Source organism: Microcaecilia unicolor, chromosome 7 (genome assembly GCF_901765095.1).
Source record: "Microcaecilia unicolor chromosome 7, aMicUni1.1, whole genome shotgun sequence".
NCBI lineage: Eukaryota > Metazoa > Chordata > Amphibia > Gymnophiona > Siphonopidae > Microcaecilia > Microcaecilia unicolor.
The window spans coordinates 308507768-308532719 of NC_044037.1; the positions used below are offsets into that span (position 1 = coordinate 308507768).

General features: G+C 48.4%; 1 protein-coding gene across 2 annotated transcripts in view; it reads left to right on the forward strand.

Moving 5' to 3' along the window:
* GLB1L (galactosidase beta 1 like) overlaps positions 1-24952 on the forward strand; it is a 194939-nt gene that overhangs the window by 83892 nt on the left and 86095 nt on the right. For both annotated transcript variants that reach the window (XM_030208753.1, XM_030208752.1), the window contains exons 9-11: positions 13712-13892; positions 20239-20297; positions 20862-20983. In XM_030208753.1, the coding sequence (XP_030064613.1) occupies positions 13712-13892; positions 20239-20297; positions 20862-20983 (362 nt within the window). The remainder of the gene's footprint in view (positions 1-13711; positions 13893-20238; positions 20298-20861; positions 20984-24952) is intronic.

The following is a 24952-nucleotide window of genomic DNA, read 5'->3' on the forward strand; positions in this document are numbered from 1 at the left end:
AAGGCCGAGAGATCAAAACTGCGCCGAACAAACGACTCCAACTTCCTATCCTGAGGGTCTCTGAGAGCAGTCCCCCCATCAACCGGGATGGCCGTAGCTTTGGTGACCGCCGTCACCACCGCATCCACTGTAGGAGATTTAAAAGAATCCCTATCCTCTTGGGGAATAGGATAAAGCCTCGCCATTGCTTTAACCACCCGACAGGCTGAATCTGGAGAGGACCACTCCTGTAAGATCATATCCCTCAGATCCTGATTCATAGGGAAAGAACGAGAAGCCTTACGAATACCCTTAACCAAAGGGTCTATCTGCTTAACCTCCGCTACAACCGGCTCAGGAGCCTCAAACCTAAGCGTAGACATCACTTGATCAATGAGCTCCGGAAGCTCATCCCTAGGAAAAATCCTTACCACCGAGGAATCCTCCCCTGGGAAGAACCCCTCCTCTTCAGGATCAACGTCTAAAGGGAACTCATCACCCAATCCACTACCCTCATCCTCCGAGGGAGGGAAAGACAAAAAATCAGGGTCCTCCACATAGTCTAGCCGTGGGCGCTTGCCCCCCAAAGGAGCTGCCCCCTTCTGTACCTCCGGCTGAGAAGCACCTGCCTGCCAGGCCTGAAACATCGACCAGACAAACTCCGGTGGGAAACCCATAGCCCCCGAAGGCCCTGGAGAGCACCCAACATTCTGTCCCGGGCCCTCCACCACCTGCTGGGCCGGGATCGCCATCGGAGCCGAATCCAAGATGGCGGCGGTTCCCGCCAAAATCGGGACCGCCGTCACCGCACCAGAACCTGAATCAGACCCCGGGAGGCCCTTACTGCTGCCCGAAACCTCAGCAGACAAAACCGGAGGAGAAGAGAGAGAGTGCTTAGGCTCACCGCAAAACTTGCACGGAGCTCCGGGCGTTTCAATCCCCCGACGCGCGCAGGAACGGCAACGAGCCGCTTTTCCCGCCGACATCGCTAAATTTAAAGCGGTACACACACAAACCGCCAAAATCGCCCCAGCTCTACTCCCTTCCTCAAAACCACACTAAAACCCTTGCCAGCCCCCAAAAAGAGAAACAACAAAATGTTCTGATGCAGGACAGCACTGTCTGCTGCTTACTTTCCTTTTTCTCTTTTTTTTTTTTTTTCTTTCACACACACAGCAAACAGCCCAGTTGCTATCTACTGACAAGGGCTAAGGCTCTCAAGGTTCCTGTAGCACAGGAGCCGAGGCACCAGGCTGCCTTTACACAAGGTACAGCAGGGGCAAAACCCGGACACGGGTGCAAACCCCTAGGGGAACAGGGAGCCCTTCCGGACCCGCTTCACCGAAGCACAAATTCTAAGTACAGGGTATAAAAATCAGAATCTCTAATCCTACCAGACCAGACTGACTGCTCAGGCTGCACGTTCTACCCTCTGCTGGAGACTGAGATTTACTGGCTGCTTGGGGGTTGGCTGCGGGCTTATACTTGGTTCAGTTTTTGTGTTCTCAGTCTCCCTCTGCTGGTAGGCGTGCATAACCCAAGCGTCTTGACCGGTCTGGAGGGTCTAGAGGAAAGAAAATTAGCAGGTAAGATCTAATTTCACCATCCCCTACCTACTCTTAGCGCTGTATGCCTACCTTCATGGGCTCTGTCTTCCCCACATTTAATTTATATTCTGAACACTTTGAATGTTTCACCAGCTCTTGCAGAAGGAACAGGTGTGATTGAATTGGATCCTGCATCACATAGTAACATAGTAGATGACGGCAGAAAAAGACCTGCACGGTCCATCTAGTCTACCCAACAAGATAAACTCATATGTGCTACTTATTGTGTATACCTTGATTTGTACCTGTCCTTTTTAGGGCACAAACCGTATAAGTCTGCCCAGCACTATCCCCGCCTCCCAACCACTAGCCCCGCCTCCCACCACCGGCTCTGGCACAGACCGTATAAGTCTGCCCAGCACTATCTCTGCCTCCCAACCACCAGCCCCGCCTCCCACCACCGGCTCTGCCACCCAATTTCGGCTAAGCTCCTGAGGATCCATTCCTTCTGAACAGGATTCCTTTATGTTTATCCCACGCATGTTTGAATTCCGTTACCGTTTTCTTTTCCACCACCTCCCGCGGGAGGGCATTCCAAGCATCCACTACTCTCTCTGTGAAAAAATACTATATCATCTGCATACATCATGATCTGATGACTACATCTCCCTATCTTAATGGGTCTTATATTTAAATTAGATTGAATGTGAGTTGCCACTGGCTCAGCGGTTAACATGAACATCATCAGGTACAGAGGGCACCCCTGCCACATACACTTATACCACCTGAACTCCTCTGACATGGTTTATTTTGTTTATTTTTTATTTATTGCACTTGTATCCCACATTTTCCCACCTCTTTGCAGGCTCAATGTGGCTTACAATACATCATGAGTGGTGGTAATATGTTAGAAAGTAGACATATAGTGTTATAGAAGGATCTTGGGCAACATGATAATGATAAAACGTGATAGTAGTATAGCAAGCCGATATTGTAAGACAGTTCTGGATGTATGTGGAGGAGCTGTGTATATTCACATTGGTTGATCTTTGTGGTATGCCTTGTTAAAGAGATGGGTCTTCAGTAGTTTGCGGAAGTTTGTTAGTTCGTAGATCGTTTTTAAGTTGCGTGGCAGTGCGTTCCAAAATTGTGTGCTCAGGTAGGTAAAGTTTGTCGCGTGCATTAATTTCTATTTTAGACCTTTGCAGTTAGGGAAGTGCAGATCAAAGAATGTGTGGGATGATTTTTTTGGCATTCCTGGGTGGCAAGTCTATCAGGTCTGACATGTAGGCTGGTGCATCTCCGTGAATGATTTTGTGAACTAGGGAGCAAATTTTGAACGTGATGCGTTCTTTAAGTGGGAGCCAGTGTCATTTTTCTCGTAGGGGCTTAGCACTTTCATATTTTGTTTTGCTGAATATAAGTCTAGCTGCTGTGTTCTGGGCTGTCTGAAGTTTTGTGATTATCTGCTCTTTACAGCCGGCGTAGAGTGCGTTGCAGTAATCTAGATGACTGAGCAACATTGATTGTACCAGGTTACGGAAAACAGTTAACAAAAATCTGAGAACTAGATTGCTGGTACAAAGCCTTCACTCACTGTGTGCAGTCCTATCTCTAAGGCCTTCAATTCTGTGTGCAGAGAAGGCCACTCCTCCCTGTCAAAAGCCTTTTCCGCATCCAGTGCCACACTGGCTCTTTTTTTCATCCATAGAAACAGAGAAAAATGTAGGCAGATAAAGATCATATGGCCTATCCAGTCTGCCCATTCATGCCATCTATTCTCCCTGTCAGTGGTGTACTGACAGCAGGGTGGTGGGGGTGGTCCGCCTCAAGTACACTCTGCAGGGGGTGCAGGGAGCAGCCGCGTGGCTGTCAGCTCTGCCGGTTCTCTGGCCTCTGATGTTACTTCCTGTTCTGGGACAGGGAACCGGTAGAGCCGACAGCCTCATAGCTGTTCCCAGCACCCCCAGGAGGTACGAGCAATGCACCAGGGGAGAGGGGTGGAGGTTGCAGTGCTCCCGGGGGAGGTGCGCAGCGGCAATCCGGCCCAGATGACAGCTGACCAAGGAACACCACTGCTTCCTATCACTCAGAGATCCTGTGTACTTGTCCCAAGCTCTCTTGAATTCAGATACTGTTTTCGCCTTCACTACTTCCACTGGGAGGCCATTCCACAAATTCACCACTCTTTCCATGAAGAAGTATTTCTTCAGGTAACTTCTGAGTTTATCCCCTTTCACTTTCATCTTATGCCCATAGCTCGTTCCATAGCTTTTGAAAGAGACTCACCTCTTGTGCATTTATGCCACATAAGTATTTATGTTTTAACATTTTTATTGAGAAACCAGCAAGGTGAACAACTTCAACTATCTCTGTATGATTTGACAGAAATGAACAGCATATATTTATTTTATTTATTTTTTAGGATTTATTTACCGCCTTTTTGAAGGAATTCACTGAAGGCGGTGTACAGTAAGAATAGATCAAACATGAACAGGAGGCAATTAGAGCTGTAAAAATATTCGAACAACAATACAAAGTATGGCATGGTATACTACTTGCAATGATAACACAATATGTACTAGAACTTTATAATTGGTAGTGAAGGGTAAGGCAAAGTTGCGGCATATAGATGAATTAGAAAGTAAGGTGATTGATTTCAAGAAAGTTGCACGTGAAGTCAGAGAGATGGTTAAATATTATCTCAGCTAGGGTAGGATTGGATAAACATGTCCCGCTGCAGTATGTGCAGCCGGAGTCAATCCTTGTGTGTGTGAGTGAGACTAACAAGTTAGTTACTTCTTCCGTTAAAGGCTTGGTTGAAGAACCAAGCTATCAACTGCTTCCTGAAGTAGAGGTAGTCTTGTGTTAAGCGGAGCCTTTCAGGCAATGCATTCCAGAGTGTGGGGGCTACTCTGGAGAAGGCTCGCATTCGGTTATCACATCGTGTAATGTCTTTTGGAGAGGGTGTAGCTAGTGAAAGTCCTTGGGAGGACCTTAGTGTCCTTGGTCGTGTGTGGAGGATCATCCTACTCTTCAGATACTCGGGGCCATTTCCTTTCAGGGCCTTGAAGATCAGACATAGAGTTTTAAATTTAGCCCTGTATTGTAAACCAATACAGAGTAGAAAAAGGAATTCTCTGAGGACAAGCAGGCTGCTTGTTCTCACATGTGAGTCGATGTCCGCGTCGACCCAGGAATCGGCATTTTGCAAGCAAAATATTTAAAAAGTTTTGCCAGCGTCTTCTGGCGCGCTTGCAGCGTACACTGCCCATCGCGTGAGCACTTCTCTTTGTTTTTTCTTTCTCCGTGTTGAGGTGGAGCAGCGTTCGTTTCTGCTCCTCTTCAGGCCCAGGAAGAGTCTTCACTGATTGTGAGTTTGTTCACTTCTTTTTCTTATTTTTTTTCGTACAAGATTAAAAATAATAATAATAAGGTTCCCGTAGTTTCCTTTTAGGTTTTTTTTTGCACCTATTTTAAGTTTTCTTTCTTTTTCGTCGCTGCCGGCCTTTAGGCCGCGCGGTCTGGTTATCCCCTTTTCTCTTTTGTGCCTTTTTCTGTTTTTACACAAATCTTTATTACCCAGCTCCAAATACTCCTCCTCAATATCCTTACATACTCCTTAAAGGGTGCTGAGTATTGCATCCATCAGATAACCATGTCACCACCATTCAGGCTATAATTATGAGCCAGTCATTTTCTTATGGTGGGCATGTATTCGTCATTGATCCATAATTTTTAATATTTAAACTTTCACCCATTAATTTAAATCTTCAATATTCTCTTATAGTAAAAATACACTTAGCTTAGCTGAATTTTTGCTATTTCGCTCTTTTTTTTTCTTTCTTATGAAAATTGATCATCTCGGAGACATCATCTGATCCGACATTAAATCATGTTTCGCACAAAATGCTGTGTCAAAATATGTCTCCTCTACATGAACTGGAAACATATCCGATGCTTTCTCTGGAAACAGAGAGAGAGAACATCTGATATGTTTCCAGCTGTTCGATTCATGAGAGGTTTGCTTTTGTCAAAGCCCCCTGTCAAACCTCCTACTGTGTCATGGGATCTCAATATCGTTCTCACCCAGCTGATGAAACCTCCTTTTGAGCCACTGAATTCTTGCCATCTGAAGTACTTGACCTGGAAAGTCATTTTCTTGGTGGCAGTTACTTCAGCTCGCAGAGTCAGTGAGCTTCAAGCCTTGGTAGCTCATGCTCCTTATACTAAATTTCATCATAATAGAGTAGTCCTCCGCTCTCACCCTAAGTTCTTGCCGAAGGTGGTGTCAGAGTTCCATCTGAACCAGTCAATTGTCTTGTCAACATTATTTCCCCGTCCTCATACCCGCCCTGGCGAAAGCAGTTTACATACCTTGGACTGTAAGAGAGCATTGGTCTTTTACGTGGCACGGACAAAGCCCGTCAGACAGTCTGCCCAGTTGTTGTTTCTTTCGATCCCAACAGAAGGGAAGTTGCCATCGGAAAGCGCACAATCTCAAATTGGCTAGCAGATTGCATTTCCTTCACTTATGCCCAAGCTGGGCTGACTCTAGAGGGTTATGTCACGGCTGATAATGTTAGAGCCATGGCTGAGTCAGTGGCTCACTTAAAGTCAGCCTCCATTGAGGAGATTTGCAAGGCTGCAACATGGTCATCAGTCCACACATTCACATCTCATTACTGCCTACAGCAGGATACCCGATGCGACAGTCGGTTCGGGCAGTCGGTGCTGCAGAATCTGTTTGGGGTTTAGAATCCAACTCCACCCCCCTAGGCCCATTTTTATTCTGTTCCAGGCTGCACTCTCAGTTAGTTGGTTATGGTTATAGGTCAGTCTCAGTTATGTCCTGGCCGTTGCGAGGCCCAATTGACCAATGTTTGTTGTTTTGAGTGGGGGCTAGGAATACCCCATCAGTGAGAACAAGCAGCCTGCTTGTCCTCGGAGAAAGCGAGGTTACTAACCTGTAGCAGGTATTCTCCGAGGACAGCAGGCTGATTGCTCTCACAATCCCGCCCTCCTCCCCTTTGGAGTTGTGTCTTCCCTTGTCTTTGCTTTATACTGGACTGAGGAGCACGCTGAAGCGGATGGGAAGACGGTCGCGCATGCGCGATGCATGCGGATCTCGTGAGAGCTAGCAAACTTCTGTTGCTAGGAAGATCTTCCAATCCTGGGGCTGCCGTGGACGTCACTCATCAGTGAGAACAATCAGCCTGCTGTCCTCGGAGAATACCTGCTACAGGTTAGTAACCTCGCTTTTCTGCAACAAAAGCCTGTCACAAAGTGCAAAAGTGAGCTATTCTTTGTTCTCAAAAATCTATAGAACCTAGGAAAAGACACAAAGTTGAATACCTTATATGACAATCCACTTTGAATATAATCCTCATTTGAAGAGGCATCCAGTGGAGGCTTATCCCCCCCCCCCCCCCCCTTTTACAAAGCCGCGTGGCAGTGCTGACAGCCCATTCACCTTGAGTGGGCTGTGTCGGCATTACTGCAACAGCAATTTCAAGATGGACCTAAGTTGGGGCAAGAAAATTTTGATTTTACAGTTTGATATGTCCAGCGCTTTTGACACAGTTGACCATAATATTTTACTGAGTCTGATGGATCAGTTTGGCATTTGTGGTGAAGTCCTGCAGTGGTTTGATGGATTCTTAAAGTTAAGACAATATCAAGTAAAGTTATCTAGTAATATTTCTTCACCATAGCTTTCTGTGTGTGGGGTGGCCCAAGGTTTCCTCCCTTTCTCCCATTCTGTTTAATATAATGATGTCAGACTTGTGAGTTCTTGTACCAAGTAGAGCGCTGCAGAGCCTGGTACTCGGCTGGACAACCCCGGGTTTCACCTGCGCTGACCGCCGTTCCTCAGAGGTTGAGCCCCTAGGTGCGGGTGGCCTGCAGGACTTACAGGACGGAGCTGGAAGCGGGGTGATGAATGTATCGGCCAGGCAGGCAGCAGGTCAAGAGAGTAATCCAGGTACAAGCGGCAGGCAAGAAAGTAATCCAGGAACAGGCGAAAGTCAGTAGGCAGGCGGCAGGCAAGCAGGGCCGTGCCAACACGGTAAGCGAGGTAAGCATGGCAGGGGGGGCGCTCCCCTCTGGGGGGCGCCGCCGCACCATGCTCACCTCGCTCGCCCTCCCGCTCCCATTGTTCGACTGCCCGCCCTCTTCTCCCCCCCCCCCCAACATCCCTTTTCTTTTTTTTTCTTTTTAAATTTACCTCCGTGGCGGTTCCAGCAGTGCAACGTCAGTGAAGGAGGCGGCGCTGCGCTCCCGACGTCTCTAGCCTTCCCTTCGCTGTGTTCCGCCTTCTTCTGACGTCATTCCAGTAGATAAGAAGCAGACTACAGAGTTAGGAACACCTACCAAAGTAGAAGCCGAAGCATTGAGTCCAGGAAGAGCTCAGCTGATAAAGTGCTGGCGTCTGACATCAGCAGGGAGAAGGGGCACAGCCATAGGACAAGAGCAGGGGAAGGAGGAACCAGAAGACCAATAGGAGAGAAGCAAGGGAAGCCAGGCAATGTAGATTGGAAGGTTCCATCTGCGAAATCGGAAAGAAGTAGAGAGATTGTGGATGCTTTCCAAAGTGCTCTGCTCAGACAAATTGTGACAGAACCCACAAGGGAGGGAGCCACGTTGGATCTGGTGCTCACGAATGGGGATAGTGTGTCAAATGTCCGAGTGGCTGCACACCTGGGCAGCAGTGACCATCAAACGGTTTGTTTTGATATAACGGCTCATGTGGATGGCGGCCACTCTAAACTCAAAGTCCTGGATTTCAAGCGTGCTGACTTTAACAAAAGGGGAGAATACCTGAGGAAGGAGCTGATGGGCTGGGAGGACGTACGAGAAGTGGAAGGACAGTGGTCCAGGCTGAAAGAAGTAATAAACAGGGCCACAGACCTTTATGTAAGGAGAGTAAATAAAAGCAAGAGAAAAAGGAAACCGATATGGTTTTCAAAGCAAGTGGCTGAGAAAATAAAGATTAAAGAGTTAGCGTTCCAGAAATATAGAAAATCTCAAGAGGAGGAACACGGGGAGGAATACCAGATGAAACTGAAAGAAGCCAAGAGAGAGGTACGTCTGGCGAAGGCGCAAGCGGAAGAACAAATGGCTAGAAATGTAAGGAGGGGAGACAAAAACTTCTTCAGATATATTAGTGAAAGGAGAAAGACTAAAAAGGGAATTGTGAGACTAAAAGATACAGCGAAACGCTATGTAAAAAATGATGAAGAAAAAGCCAATTTGCTAAATAGATACTTTTGTTCTGTTTTCACTGAAGAAAATCCTGGGGAAGGACCGAGAGGGACTGGCAAAAGTACACCTGAGAATGAGGTGGATAGAGCACCGTTCACGGACGAGAGTGTGTATCAACAACTTGGAAAGTTAAAGGTGGACAAAGCCATGGGGCCGGACGGGATCCACCCCAGAATACTGAGGGAGCTCAGAGAGGTTCTGGAGGGTCCTCTTAAAGATTTGTTTAATAACTCCTTGGAGACGGGAGAGGTTCCGAGGGATTGGAAAACGGCGGAGGTGGTCCCTCTTCACAAAAGTGGTGATAGGGAAGAAGCTGGAAACTACAGGCCGGTAAGCCTCACTTCGGTTATTGGAAAAGTAATGGAAGCGATGCTGAAGGAAAGGATAGTGAATTTCCTGGAAGCCAATAAGTTGCAAGATCCGAGACAACATGGTTTCACCAAAGGGAAATCGTGCCAAACGAATCTCATTGAATTCTTTGACTGGGTGACAAGAGAATTAAATAAAGGACGTGCTATGGACGTAATCTACTTAGATTTCAGCAAGGCTTTTGACATGGTTTCCCATAGGAGGCTCTTAAATAAACTAGACGGGCTGAAGATAGGACCCAAAGTGGTAAACTGGATTAGGAACTGGTTGACGGGCAGACGCCAGAGGGTGGTGGTGAATGGAGTTCGCTCGGAGGAGGGAAAGGTGAGTAGTGGAGTGCCTCAGGGATTGGTGCTGGGGCCGATTCTGTTCAATATATTTGTGAGTGACATTGCCGAAGGGTTACAAGGTAAAGTTTGCCTTTTTGCGAATGACACCAAGATTTGCAACAGAGTGGACACCCCGGAGGGAGTGGAAAACATGAAAAAAGATCTGAAGAAGCTAGAAGAATGGTCTAACGTTTGGCAATTAAAATACAATGCGAAGAAATACAAAGTGATGCACTTAGGGAGTAGAAATCCAAGGGAGACGTATGTGTTAGGCGGGGAGAGTCTGATAGGCACGGACGGGGAGAGGGATCTTGGGGTGATAGTATCTGAGGACCTGAAGGCGACGAAACATTGCGACAAGGCGGTGGCCATAGCTAGAAGATTGCTAGACTGTATAGAGAGAGGAGTGACCAGCAGAAGAAAGGAAGTTTTAATGCCCCTGTATAAGACGTTGGTGAGGCCCCACCTGGAGTATTGTGTTCAGTTTTGGAGGCTGTACCTTGCGAAGGATGTTAAAAAAATGGAAACGGTGCAAAGAAAAACTACGAGGATGGTATGGGATTTGCGTTCCAAGACGTATGAAGAGAGACTTGCTGACCTGAACATGTATACCCTGGAGGAAAGGAGGAACAGGAGTGATATGATACAGACGTTCAAATATTTGAAAGGTATTAATCCGCAAACGAATCTTTTCCAGAGATGGGAAGGCGGTAGAACGAGAGGACATGAAATGAGATTGAAGGGGGGCAGACTCAGGAAAGATGTCAGGAAGTATTTTTTCACAGAGAGGGTGGTGGACGCTTGGAATGCCCTCCCGCGGGAGGTGGTGGAGATGAAAACGGTAACGGAATTCAAACAGGTGTGGGATATGCATAAAGGAATCCTGTGCAGAAGGAATGGATCCTCAGAAGCTTAGCTGAAATTGGGTGGCTGAGCAGGTGGGGGGAAGAGGGGTTGCTGGGTGGGAGGCTAGGATAGGGGAGGGCAGACTTATACAGTCTGTACCAGAGCCGGTGATGGGAGGCGGGACTGGTGGTTGGGAGGCGGGAAATACTGCTGAGCAGACTTATACGGTCTGTGCCCTGAAAAAGACAGGTACAAATTCAAGGTAAGGTATACACATATGAGTTTATCTTGGGCAGACTAGATGGACCATGCAGGTCTTTTTCTGCCGTCATCTACTATGTTACTATGTAGGCAGAGGAAGAGCAGACCCAGGTGGGTGGAAGCAAAGCAATGAAGGAGCCTGCAACCACTGCTCTCTGAACAAACCCAGAGAACAGCTACACACACATGGCTTAGGGCAGTGCCAGTCAAGTGTGCGTGTCGACGGGACCCCGCACAGCCCAAGGACGCCACTTGCGTTGAGGTAGAGGACATGACAAATGATGGTCCCACTAGGTAAATTATTGGAATCAAATGGCTTTAATACCTTTATTTATGCTGATGATGTCACTATTTACATTAAAGAAAATTTAGATGAAATCTTGCCTAGGATTAAGTCTGGTTTGGATCTGAATCTTGGGCTGGCAATTTAAACTAAAACCGAATAAGGATAAAACCAAGTTCCTAATCCTAACCGATTCTGTCCACGCAGTGACTAATAAAAACTTCAGTATTGATAATGTGCCCTACCCTTTTTCTACCACCATGAAAATCTTGGGAATAACTTGATAATAACTATCGACCAAAACCTATCATTTGAACCTCAGGTTTCTGTGGTGATTTTTAGTGTCTTTAATTCTCTGTGGAGATTGAAAAGACTGAGGCCTTTCTTTTCTAACTCACTTTTTTGCTCTTTAGTTCAATCTTTAGTGCTCTCCAAATTTGATTACTGTAATGCTGTTTACTCAGACCTAAAATTCTCTCTTACCAAAAAAACTTCAAACAGTTCAGAATACTGCGGCTCGTCTTGTATGTAAAGCCCCTCGATTCACCAAGTCAGCTTCTCTTTTAATGTTTACATTTCTTTATTAGTTTTTTAACAAACATAATATACATTTATGAATGATAATACACAAATTAAGCAAAATTTCAAAAATAGAAAAAAAATAATTACTCCATAGACATTTACTATCGTCCACATAATTAGGTAATAGTCCAAGAAGAGAAATAGTTCTACTTAATTGTTAAGCATTTATACAAAAGAAATTAAATCAAGAAGTTGCATCATTCCTGAGTTGTTCACTCTAGCCTGCCTTACAGTGTTACATATGAGGCTAAACTTGTACATTGACCTCTTCTCACTAAGAAATTTTCCAATTGTTTAGGGTCAAAAAATTGATATTTTTTAAGTTGATATATTACTCTGCAAATACAGAGTATTACTCTGCAAATTCATTGCTCCGTGAGTTTGTAGATTTTCTGGTGCTTTAGCATCAATTTGAAGGTAATAAGCTTGAGTAATTGGTGGCAATGCGTTCTCAGTCATTCCTACAATCTCTATTAAATATTTTTTAACCATTTGAATTAGAGAAACCAAGGGAGACCTTGGAAAATTTATAAAACGTAAAGTCAGTCTTTTTGATTGATTTTCCAAATATTCCAGGCACCTTAAAGTAAAATTATTTTCCTTAATTAAAGTTTGTTCCAAAAGTTCTATTTTTTCAGTCTTTTCAGTCAAGGTTTTTACTTCAGAAGCCCGGAGTTCATTGATATGTAACTGATTCAATGCAGTCTCTGACAAAACTTTGATTGTCTCCATATTTTTATAAATTAAAGTTTGTAGAGCTGAGTGAGTTGTAGAAGTTAAGTCCCAAAGTGACTCTAATGTCACTACGGCAGGTTTCACCGCTTTACCCACTGAAAAATCCGGCAAGGGGGCCTTAGCAGCTTGTTCCAGAATACTCACTGTTTTAGAAACTACGTGAGCAGATGACCCTTCTGGTATCTCCAAGCCTTCGGCGTTTTTCCACGTTGCCTGCAAGCTCCCTCCCTGTTTGCACTTCTCTCCACTTTGGGCTGAGGCGTCAGGGCTTGCTTGGAGACTATTCCTTCCGGGTTATGGGGGCGCCGCACGTTCGACGGGGCTTAGAGAAGCCCCGTCTACACTGTTGTCCAGCATGAACACGCCGGCTCCGGCAGAAGGAGTGGAAGCCATCTCGGGACCTGGTGTTATTCCGAATTGATCCAGCGTTGTCTGTAGGAGCGGAGGCGCCTGGCCCGGGGTAGAGGGAAGTTCCCGGACTTTGCCTCTCCTTTTCCCCATCGTTCCGACAGGTAAAGCGCTCAACTCAGCAACAGCGGTCACAAAACCGGAGCACGTCAGGTGAGGTAACTTACAACGCCCACCTCTTCAATGTCGCCTTCGGCACCTAACCACTATACCTCTACTCAGGAAATCTAGACTGCCCAACTTGACATTTCGTCCTTTAGATTGTAAGCTCTTCGAGCAGGGACTGTCCTTCTTTGTTAAACTGTACAGCGCTGCGTAACCCTAGTAGCGTTCTAGAAATGTTAAGTAGTAGTAGTCGTCGTCGTCATCTTGGACCTGACCCTCCAGTCTCAGCTTCTCTTTTAAATGCAAGAGTTACCTTTAAACTATGTGTATTTGTTTTTCAGATTTTATTTGGTCTTTTACCTGACTATATGCAATACTTGTTAGAATTACCTTTACGCAATACTCATCCAATGTCGAGAGACTATCTTCTCCATTTTCTGTGTTGAAAAGTCTTTGTTACAGATCTATTCATGATTCAAGCTTTACATACCAAGCTACTAGGAAATGAAAGTCCCTACCAAAGTCACTCAGATGTGTTACTGACTACTTGAAATTTCGTAAATTGTTGAAAGAATTCTTATTTAGTGAATTCCTCGCCACTGTTGGTGATTGTTATTCTTTTAGTTAATTTGTTATTTCAAAATGAGTCATCTTACTGCTGCTATTGTTTTTTTTTATTTTCGTTATAGTTCTCATTGTAATTTGCTTTAAAAGTTTGATGTAAGCCACATTGAACCTGAACTTGTTTGGGATAATAATGTGGGGGTAGCAATGCCATAAATAAATAAATTCAAAGAAAACTTTTTAACAATTGAGTTTACTTGCAAATCCAATGTAAGCATAGTATTTAGAACAGCCCTTAGTACTTTAATAGACTTTTCTACTGGAAGAAGAATCCCTGATGACAAGCTGACAGAATTAGGAACGGAAGTTACAGAATTGCCTTATCATTGCAGTCTCCAAGGGCTATAAATATCCCTTATCTGCTCTCTGTCTCTCTGCAGGTGGAGAATGAGTACGGCAGCTATTTTGCCTGTGATTATAATTACATGCGTCACCTGTACAAGTTATTTCGGAATTTCCTCGGTGACCAGGTTGTTCTCTTCACCACAGACGGCAACTCAGACAAAGAGCTGAAGTGTGGGACTCTACAAGGATTGTATGCTACTGTGGACTTCGGACCAGGTAACTGTCCTGGTGTACACATTCCATAGAAATTCTTTCTGTCTTATTTCCAGATGGTGCACGATTGTATTGCTTTCCCCTCTCAGTGTAATTCTGAAGTCATTGCACAATAAAATATGTAAAAAACGGATTCCATATCATCAAGCTGATCAATCCATAGACTGGTGGGTTGTGTCCATCTACCAGCAGGTGGAGATAGAGAGCAAACTTTTGCCTCCCTATATGTGGTCATGTGCTGCCGGAAACTCCTCAGTATGTTCTCTATCTCAGCAGGTGGTGGACACACATCAGCAGCAGCTCTGGCTAGGCCTCCAAGCCTAATTTTTAGGTTTTGTTGAGTGCCTGGGGTTGAGGGCTCTTTTGAGCAAGTGCAAACCTGGTGGTGCCAGGTCCCTCCTTTTCTCCCCCCTCCCGCTGGCTCCGTTAAAAAAAAAAAAAAAAAATTTTGAACGGCCTTAAAGGCGTTTATTTCGACGTTTATTTAAGCGTCTATTGCAGCTACTCACTGAGACACCAGGTCGTTACGACTCGGAGCGGACAGCAGGTAATTTTACCTTTTTATAGCGGGCGGGGGTTCCCCGATTCTTCTCCTCGTGGCACATGGCGTCGGAGGGCGAGGGCGCAAAGGGTCGCTCCCCGGGTAGCTCGAGCGCTTCTAGAGGGGATGCGGGGGTCTTCAAGCCGGATTCGCCCTTGGTGGGTGACAGTTTCGCGACCGATGCATGTCCCGGTCCTTCCTCCGGCGTGGCGGTTTTTCCCGCCATAAACGCCCATCCCCCGCTCCTCGCCTCCGCCATCTTGGCCGGCCACGCGGCTCGGACGGCTTCTTCTTGGGCCGCCCTTGAGGTTGGAGACATTAATGCCATGAACGCCCTTAATTTGGGCGACGGCACAGAAGCGGCTAAAGTTAAGAGCCGTTCTTCCCGCGCGGCTCCTTCGCGGAGTTTCGCGCCGGACGCCATTTTGGATGCGCAGCATGTCTCTCCCCCGCTGTTGCGAGCGCCGGTTGAGAGAGCGCCTAGGGCTGTTGCCCAGGCTGCGGAAGTGCACAGTCTGGGGGGTTTCTCCCCCGAGTTTGTTTTGCTGCTGCATCGGGCCTTCCTCATGCACAACGCTGCCCCCGCTCCCTCCTCTGGTAAAGAGGTTGAGGTTCCCAGAGGTAAACGCCCTCGGGTTGATTCCCAGGCCTTGGAGGAATTTGTCTCCTCCGATGTAGATGAGGGCAGCGTGTCTGGGGTCTCCCAACGGTCCTTTGCGGATTCCTTGGAGGAGACGGATCCCCGCTCGGATGGAGCGGATGACCCCTCTGCAGCGCGGCTTTTTCACCCGGAGGATTTGCCCAACCTGTTGTTACAGGCCATGGACACTTTGAAGATATCCTCTCCGGAGGACGTCTTTCCCTCAGCCCCTGTTGGCTCTGCCATTATGCTGGGGACGAAGCGCCCGCCTAGAACCTTCCACGTGCATGATGCCATGCACACCTTAATTTCGGCTCAATGGGATGTCCCAGAAGCGAGCCTTAAAGTGGCTAGGGCTATGTCCCGCCTCTATCCTTTGGCTGTGAGTGAACGTGAGGCCTATCTGTGGCCTACCGTGGATTCTTTAATCACTGCGGTGACTAAGAAAACGGCATTGCCGGTGGAAGGTGGCACGGCCCTAAAGGACGCCCAAGACAGGAGATTGGAGGCGGCCTTAAGGTCGTCCTTTGAGGCGGCTGCTTTAAGTTTGCAGGCCTCAGTTTGCGGCTCCTATGTGGCCAGGGCGTGCCTGACTATGGTGCAGCGGGCTTTCCCCTCGGATCATTCCTTGAGGGATGATTGGCCAGCCCTGGAATCGGGCCTGGCCTATTTGGCAGACTTGCTGTATGATGTCTTGAGAGCCTCAGCTAAAGGCATGGCTCAGACTGTCTCTGCGCGGCAGTGGCTTTGGCTGAAACATTGGTCTGCTGACCACGCCTCAAAATCCCGCCTGGCTAGATTGCCTTTTAAAGGCAAGCTGCTCTTTGGGGTCGAGCTGGACAAAATCGTGACTGATCTCGGCACGTCTAAGGGCAAGAAGTTACCGGAGGTCAGGGCTCGGGCTAGTGCTCGTCCCGGTACCTCCAGAGGACGGTTTCAGGAAGCCCGTCGGTACCGCCCGGGCAGGTCGGGTGCTTCTGCCCCCTCTTCCTTTAAGAGGAAGTTCTCCCCCAAGCAGCATTCCTTTCGCAGAGACCGCCGTCCCGGAGGTGCTCCCTCCGGTCCTCCCCCAGGGTCTCGTACCCAATGACGGGGTATTGGTCCACGCCCCAGTGCAGATTGGAGGACGGCTGTCCTCGTTTCTGGGCGAGTGGACCACAATAACTTCAGACGCTTGGGTGCTGGAAGTCATCAGAGACGGCTACAAGCTAGAGTTCTGCCGACCCTTAAGAGACGGGTTTGTACTCTCTCCCTGCAAGTCTCCGGTCAAACCTGGGGCAGTGCAGCAGACTTTGGACAATCTGATCCGCCTGGGTGCGGTCGTTCCGGTGCCAGAAAGTCAGCTTGGCAAGGGGCGTTACTCCATTTACTTTGTGGTACCAAAGAAAGGAGGTTCTGTCCGGCCTATCCTCGACCTCAAAGGGGTCAATCGGGCCTTGAAAGTGCGGCACTTTCGCATGGAGACTCTCCGCTCTGTTATAGCGGCAGTGAAGGCAGGGGAGTACCTGGCATCCTTGGACATCAAGGAAGCGTACCTGCATATTCCCATCTGGCCTCCTCATCAACGCTTTCTGCGTTTTGCAGTCCTGGGCTGACACTTCCAGTTCAGAGCCCTCCCGTTCGGGTTGGCTACTGCTCCGCGGACCTTTTCCAAGGTAATGGTGGTCATAGCGGCCTTCCTGCGAAAGGAAGGAGTACAAGTCCATCCTTATCTGGACGACTGGTTGATCCGAGCCCCCTCTTATGCAGAGTGCGGCAGAGCTGTGGACCGGGTAGTTGCTCTTTTGAGCTCCCTGGGATGGATCATCAACTGGGAGAAGAGCCAGCTGCGCCCGACTCAGTCCCTGGAGTATCTGGGAGTTCGATTCGACACCCAAGTGGGCAGAGTGTTCCTGCCAGACAATCGGATTGTCAAGCTTCAGGCTCAGGTGGACCAGTTCCTGGTAGCCTCTCCTCTTCGGGCTTGGGACTATGTGCAGCTGTTGGGCTCTATGACGGCCACGATGGAAGTAGTGCCCTGGGCCAGGGCTCATATGAGACCACTACAACACTCTCTGCTGCAGCGCTGGACTCCGATGTCGGAGGATTATGCGGTGCGTCTTCCCTTGGATCCAGCAGTGCGCAAGGCGCTGAGCTGGTGGATGCAGACAGACAAGTTGTCTGCGGGAATGCCTCTGGTGTCCCCAGAGTGGATTGTCGTCACGACGGACGCCTCGTTATCGGGCTGGGGAGCCCACTGCTTGGGAAGGACAGCGCAGGGGCTCTGGTCTCCTGCAGAGGCAAAGTGGTCTATCAACCTCCTGGAACTCAGAGCCATTCGGTTGGCGCTTTTGGAGTTCATCCCGGTACTGGTGTTGAAGCCTGTACGGGTCCTGTCGGACAATGCCACGGCTGTGGCCTATGTCAACCGCCAGGGAGGTACCAAGAGCGCCCCTCTAGCCAAGGAAGCTATGAGTCTATGCCAGTGGGCGGAAGCGAACCTGGAACAGCTGTCAGCGGCCCACATTGCCGGAGTCATGAATGTCAAGGCGGACTTTCTCAGTCGCCATACCTTGGAGCCCGGAGAGTGGCAGCTATCTGCTCAGGCGTTCTTGGACATCACGAAGCGCTGGGGCCAGCCGAGCCTAGATCTGATGGCGTCATCGGCCAATTGCCAAGTGCCGCGCTTCTTCAGCAGAGGACGGGACCCTCGATCCCTGGGAGTAGATGCTCTTCTCCAACAATGGCCGACACAAGAGCTTCTCTATGTGTTCCCGCCCTGGCCCATGTTGGGCAGGGTACTAGACCGGGTGGCAAAGCATCCCGGCAGGATAATCCTGGTGGGTCCGGATTGGCCCAGGCGTCCCTGGTATGCGGACTTGATCAGGCTCTCAGTCGACGATCCTCTGCGGCTGCCAGTGGAGCAGGGCCTGTTACATCAGGGTCCCGTGGTGATGGAGGATCCCTCCCCCTTTGGTCTTACGGCCTGGCTATTGAGCGGCAGCGTCTGAGGAAGAAGGGCTTCTCAGACAAGGTCATCGCCACTATGCTGAGAGCGAGGAAACGCTCTACTTCTACTGCTTACGCCAGGGTTTGGCGTATCTTTGCAGCGTGGTGTGAAGCAGGCTCTCTTTCTCCTTTCACTGCTCCAATTTCTTCAGTGTTGGCGTTCCTGCAAGAAGGTCTGGACAAAGGCCTGTCGCTCAGTTCCCTTAAGGTCCAGGTAGCGGCTCTGGCTTGCTTCAGGGGCCGCCTGAAGGGTGCTTCCCTGGCTTCGCAGCCAGATGTGGTGCGCTTTCTCAAGGGGGTTATTCACCTGCGCCCTCCTCTGCACTCAGTGGTGCCTGCGTGGAATCTCAACCTGGTGCTGAGAGCATTGCAGAAGCCGCCGTTTGAACCCTTGTCAAGGGCATCTCTGAAAGACCTGACGTTGAAAGCAGTCTTTTTGGTGGCTATCACTTCAGCCAGAAGAGTTTCCGAGCTCCAGGCGCTCTCATGTCGAGAGCCTTTTCTACAGTTCACTGAGGCAGGAGTGACTATTCGCACAGTGCCTTCCTTCCTGCCCAAGATTGTTTCTCGCTTCCATGTGAATCAGCAGCTATGTCTCCCTTCCTTTCGTAGGGAGGACTACCCAGAGGAGTACTCTGCTCTTAAATATCTGGATGTGAGACGAGTCATCATCAGATACTTGGAAGTGACCAATGATTTCCGGAAATCGGATCATCTGTTTGTCCTGTATACAGGTCCTCGTAGGGGTCTGCAGGCTGCTAAGCCTACAGTGGCAAGATGGGTCAAGGAAGCCATTGCAGCGGCTTATGTGGCCGCGGGGAAGGTGCCGCCTATCCAGCTGAAGGCTCACTCTACAAGAGCTCAGGCGGCCTCGATGGCAGAGGCCGGTTCCGTCTCCTTGGAAGAGATATGCAAGGCGGCAACTTGGGCTTCGGCCCATACATTCTCCAAGCATTACCGCTTGACTGTGGCTGCTCGGGCGGAGGCCCGGTTTGGAGCTTCAGTGTTGCGGTCAGGGATTTCTATGTCCCGCCCTGGGTGAGTACTGCTTCGGTACATCCCACCAGTCTATGGATTGATCAGCTTGATGATATGGAAGGTAAAATTATGTATAATCATACCTGATAATTTTCTTTCCATTAATCATAGCTGATCAATCCATAGCCCCTCCCAGATATCTGTATTGTTTTTATTCTGGTTGCATTTCAGGTTCAAGTTTAGTCTTCAGTTACTTCAGAAAGACTTCGTGTTCAAGTTTTTTCACTTGGATTCTTCAAGAGTTAAGACGAGTTTGTGTTACAGTGAGCTGCTGCATTCCTCTCCCCTCCGTTTTACGGGGCTGGATTGAGACTTAAAATTCTGCCGGCACTCCCTCCCGCTTCGTGCGGCTGTAGGGCAGTTTTGTACCCCTCCCGCTTCGGCGGTGTTAGGGTCAGTCAGCTCCTCCCGCGGTTGCGGTTGCAGGATAAGCCAGATCCCCCCGCATCGGCGGGTGTGGTGTCCCTCCCCCGCTCCGCGGGGATGAGCTGGACGGATTCCCCTCCCCCACTTGTGTGGGGATGAGCTGGGTTAATTCCCCTCCCCCGTTTCGGCGGTGGTGAGCTGGGCAGAGTGTCCCTTCGTGGGTGTAATTCTCGAAGTGCTGAGTCCTGCGGATGGAGCTTTGATATCGACATACTGAGGAGTTTCCGGCAGCACATGACCACATATAGGGAGGCAAAAGTTTGCTCTCTATCTCCACCTGCTGGTAGATGGACACAACCCACCAGTCTATGGATTGATCAGCTATGATTAATGGAAAGAAAATTATCAGGTATGATTATACATAATTTTACCTTAGTTCCTGGGACACTGTGTATTGTGTTTACTTTGACTTGTTTTTAGAAAGTCTTGGTACGGGAATAGATGTGTTCCTGTTTGCATCTATTACCTACTGTAGACTGCAGAGCCCAGTTTTCCTTTGGGTTCCTGGATTTCTCTGCACATATCTGCTGTCATGTTGTCTTTCAAGTCAGCTACCTACTCTTTAAATTCCATCTTTTTATCATTGTTAAGCTGCAGTCTTGTGCTTCCTGTGCTGAATATTTGATATCTGGGAGTGAGGTCTGGAGATGTTTGCAGTGCTTTAGGTGCAGCACACATAGCTTTGAATCTTAATCTTATCTTCTTTTCTTTTACAGTCCCCAACATAACACAAGCTTTTGCTGCTCAGCGGCACTTTGAGCCCAAAGGACCCCTGGTAAGACATCGGACAAGGTCATCAGCAAAGGCTCTTAATGAGAATAAGTTGCCATAGTTCCAGAGGAAAAGTCCTCTCCTAGATCCAAAACTAATTGACAGATAATAAATAAAGGGTGGAACAAAATGGCGAGTTTTCATAGGGGGAGAATTCCATAATCTATGCTGGGCCAGTGCTAGTTATTATGGGGGAAATTTGAGTAGCTTGCTTAGTTGTACACACCTCTCGTGTAGCTCTGCACATGCCTCCATTCCTCCAGGCCCTCTCTCTTTTGCTATACATACCTCTTCTCCAGCCCTATTCACTCCTGTTCTCCTGATCTGTGCTCCTCCTCACCTTTTCTCCACTTCTGGATGCCTCTCTCTCTTCTGAGGTTTATTACCCCATACTTTCTGCTGCTGTCCATATTTCTTCATCTACCCTGTACATTCCTCTGCAGATGGTGTTTATTCTTTCATAATGCCTACCTCTACTGTACACATCTCATATCCAATAGTTTGAGTTCTGGTTGTTTTTCATTCTTCATATGTACGTACATACATGCAAGCTCCTGTTGGTGTTTAGGTAAACTCGGAATACTACACTGGCTGGCTAGATTACTGGGGAAGCAATCACTCTACCAGCAGCCCAGAGAAGGTGGCGCAGGGACTCTACGACATGCTGGAGATTGGAGCCAATGTTAACATGTAAGGAGGCATCTGGTGTGGAAAAGGCACCAGGTATCAGTATACAGGTGCTGGGGGCATGCATAGCTGGGGCATCATACATCAGAGGCAGATGCCAGGATGTGAGTATGACATAGAAGGGAGTATCTGTTTTTGGAGGCAGGTACCAGCGAACATGTGAAAACATTTGATCAGCAATGAACAAAAGCTAGAGGCATGCTGAATGGGTATTAGCAATTTAAAAACAAAACAAAAGTAGACCACTAAAGTTACCAGCAAACCAAAGGCATAGGAGGGCTGTGTTATGTTTCTGCTAAACAGGCAGGGGAGTGGCTGGAACCCGCTCTGCTAACAGGCAGAGGAATGGCTGGAACTCGCCTCTCATTGGCCTGTCAGGATTTGAGCTGACGTCTGCAAACGTCAGAAGCCAAGATCTACTTAAGCCTACCTTTCCCTGCAACCTTTGCTTTAGTGTTGATTGCTCAGCTGAAGCTTGCTTGTACTAGGGCACTTGTGCTTATGTAGGAGTTTTGCTTTTCTCCTCATTGTTTGGTGATTCTGTGTGTGAGTGTGTTGGGTATTCCCAGCATGAGCCTGATTGCCTCACTTCACTACACCTGGTCTGTTCTCTGCTTCTCTAATGTTGTGCTGTCTGTGGTAAGCTTGTGCCTGGTATCGCTCTTGTTTGTTTGATTAGTTCCCTCTCTGTCTGTGTTCCCTTTGTTGTGCTAAGCTTAGGCTCTGCTCCCTATGGTCCTGCCTCCTTTGGCAGCTCCCCTGTTCTTGTATCTGCTCCTGTTTGTTTGTTTTAGTTTCCCTTTGTTTGCCTCTCCGTTATCTGCCATGTAGCCCTGCTTCCTGCAGTTCGATGTTTCAGGAGTAGCCTCTACCTTATCCTGTTTCCTTTTGTTTGCTGAGTCTGTCTCCTGATTCCAGTGAACTGTGCTCCTTATCTGATCTGTGTGTGTTAAGGCAGCTTTCTCTGTTGGCTTACTCTTCCCTTTACCTTGTGTGCTGTGTGGCACAGCCCTGTATATTTCTATAGCAGTTCCCTTTTGTGTTGTGGGGTCAGCATTGTGCATTCTTGTGTGTGGATTCCCTTTACCTTGTATGCTGTGTGCCACAGCCTTGTTTATTCCTATAGGCAGTTCCCTTTATCTCTGTGTGTTGTGGGGCCAGCTTTTTGTATTCCTATAGGTGATTTCCCTTTACTTTTTTGTGCTTTATGGTACAGCCTAGATTGTTCCCTTGAGGGGCTTCCTGTATCCTTGTCTGCCCTGTGGCACGGCCTTGTGTATTCCTTTAGAGGCTCCTGTCTCTCGCCCTTTCCCTTGTGTCTTTAACCGGCGCTGTGTGCGCTCCAGTCCCTTGGAGGACCCTTTGTTGTTCTTTCTCCCTTCCCAGTGTACGAGTCGGTTCCTGTTCGGCCGTGAGGCCCGCACGCTTGGACTCTGTGCGAGTGGGTTCCGGATGGGCCGTGAGGCCCGCCTGAATGCTCTATCTCCCATTTTCTGGTGGTGCGAGTTGGTTGTTGTGTGTGTGCGGGGCTTGGTGGCTGGGATGGTGCGTAGGGCCTGTTCGGTCTACCCTAGACCCAGTGGCGTACCTAGGGTAGTTGACACCCGGGGCGGTCATTTTTTAACACCCCCCCCCCCCAAATCCAGTACTAGGCATGCCGAGAATACAAAACACTCAGGACCTATAGAACAATTCTACCATACCATAAGCAGTCATTTCTACGAGTCACACAAGGAAAAGGAAAGCATCTTAAACACTACAGTGAGCACTAGAACATCAATTCACCTATTGTAAAACGAAACCAGACAGAATAGTACAGATCGTAGATCCTGCACAGTCAATGCCAACTGAAAGCCATGTCTTTTTCACAAACACAGATACACCCTAATCCACTATAGAATAAGTAATCATAAACTTTCTATTTAGACAAAAATTAAACTGAACCCCCAATGCCAGACTCTGCATACAATGCAACACCACAGAAACTGTCCCCTAGTACTGTGCAAAATATGAAGACAGCAGATGTAAATTTGAAAAAAAAACCTAACAAGTACCAATCACCACTTTACAAATTAACAAATAGAAATAAAACAAATATAGAAAGTAAAATAATACCATTTTATTGGACTAATACATTTAGCTTTCAGAGGCCAAAACCTCCGTCCTCGGGTCAGTACAGTATAGTGCTGTTACAGTATCCTATCCTGACCTGAGGAAGGGGGTTTTGTTCTCCGAAAGTTAGTCAAAATGTATTAAAATTAGTCCAATAAAAAGATTACCTTATTTACATGTTCTATTATAAACATTTAACACATCTACAATACTTTATCCTAAAGCAAAAAAAATAAAAAAATATATTTTATTTACAGTTTGTTGTCTGTGGTTTCTGCTTTCCTCATCTTCTTTTCACCGTCTTCCTTCCATCCAGCATCTGCCTTCACTCTCTCTCTCTCTCTCTGCCATCCAGTGTCTGCCCTCTCTGCCATCACTTCCATCCACTGCCTGCCCTTTCTCTCTGCCCCTTCAATCCACCATTTGCCCTCCCTCTCCCATCCATCCAGGGTCTGCCCTCCCTCTCACTCCCCCTTCCATCTAGGATCTGTCCCTTCTCTCTCTCTCTGCCCCTTTTTTCAGCCCCCAGTTCCAGCCCCCTTCTCCCCTCTGAACACCCCACCCCAGTCCCCTTCTCCCCTCCCCTTCTCCTGTCTGAGACCCCCACTACAGTCCCCTTGTCCCCTCCCCTGTCTGAGACCCCCACCCCAGTCCCCTTCTCTCCTCTGAACACCCCCATCCGTCCCCTTCTCCCCTCCCCTTCTCCCCTCTGAGATCCCCACCCCAGTCCCCTTCTCCCCTCCCCTTTTCCCCTCTGAGACCCCCACCCCAGTCCCCTTCTCCCCTCTGAACACCCCCACCCCAGTCCCCTTCTCCCCTCCCCTTCCCTTCTCCCTTGTCTGAGACCCCCACCCCAGTCCCCTTCTCCCCTCTGAACACCCCCACCCGAGTCCCTTTCGCCCCTCTCCTTCCCCACCTCAGTCCCGTTAAAACCGGCGAAGCAGCGTCGCAGGCAGCGCCTCGTGCCCTGCTTGTAAAAAAAAATCAAATCTCCTTCCTTGGAAGGCCCGAGTCGACGTCAAGACGAGGAGGGGAAGGAGATTTGATTTTTTTTTTACAAGCAGGGCACGAGGCGCTGCCTGCGACGCTGCTTCGCCGGTTTTTTAAATGTGCGGCGCCGCGGGAACGGCCACGGGAGGCGGCGGGAGCAGAGCACCCCCCACCCACTGGCACCCGGGGCGGACCGCCCCCACCGCCCCCTCCCCCCTTGGTACGCCACTGCCTAGACCTTGGCCGAAACCCTATACTAGGCCTCGGCCTGGGCTCAAGGGCTCACGACCAGATTAACAGGCTAATATAGAAAGCCACATGGTAAGAGCTGCATGTCAGTGGCTCAGCGGGTGCTTGTCCTTCCCCATGTTTAAACTTGTACAGCGCTGCGTAACCCTGGCAGCGCTATAGAAATGCTTAGTAGTAGTAGTAGTAAATTAGCAATAAAATATATTATGACTATGCAGTAAGCAATAAGCAAGTGAAAAATGTGGAAGAAATCCACAGGTCACTGTGAAAATATCCCCCTTCCTGTTAGTTCATGAGCAGAAAGGTGAAATGAAAAAACAAAACAAACAGATAAGAAACACAAACTTCCATCTACATTTCCCCCAACAACAACAAAATCCTTTGTAGTCCAGTGGCCTTCCTGACCTGCCCTCCCCTCAACTTAAAAGCAAATATTCCCTGGTAGTGGTTCCCCTCCCCCTTCCGTCAAATTAAAACATAAATCCTGTTGTCAAGCGGAACCCCACCACCACCACCCATCATACTTTCAAGAGGAAGGAGTAATGCTTACTCACTTCTACCTCTGCGCCACCATCTTGGAAAATGGTGGCACCTGACCCCTGTGTGGTGCATCCTGGGATT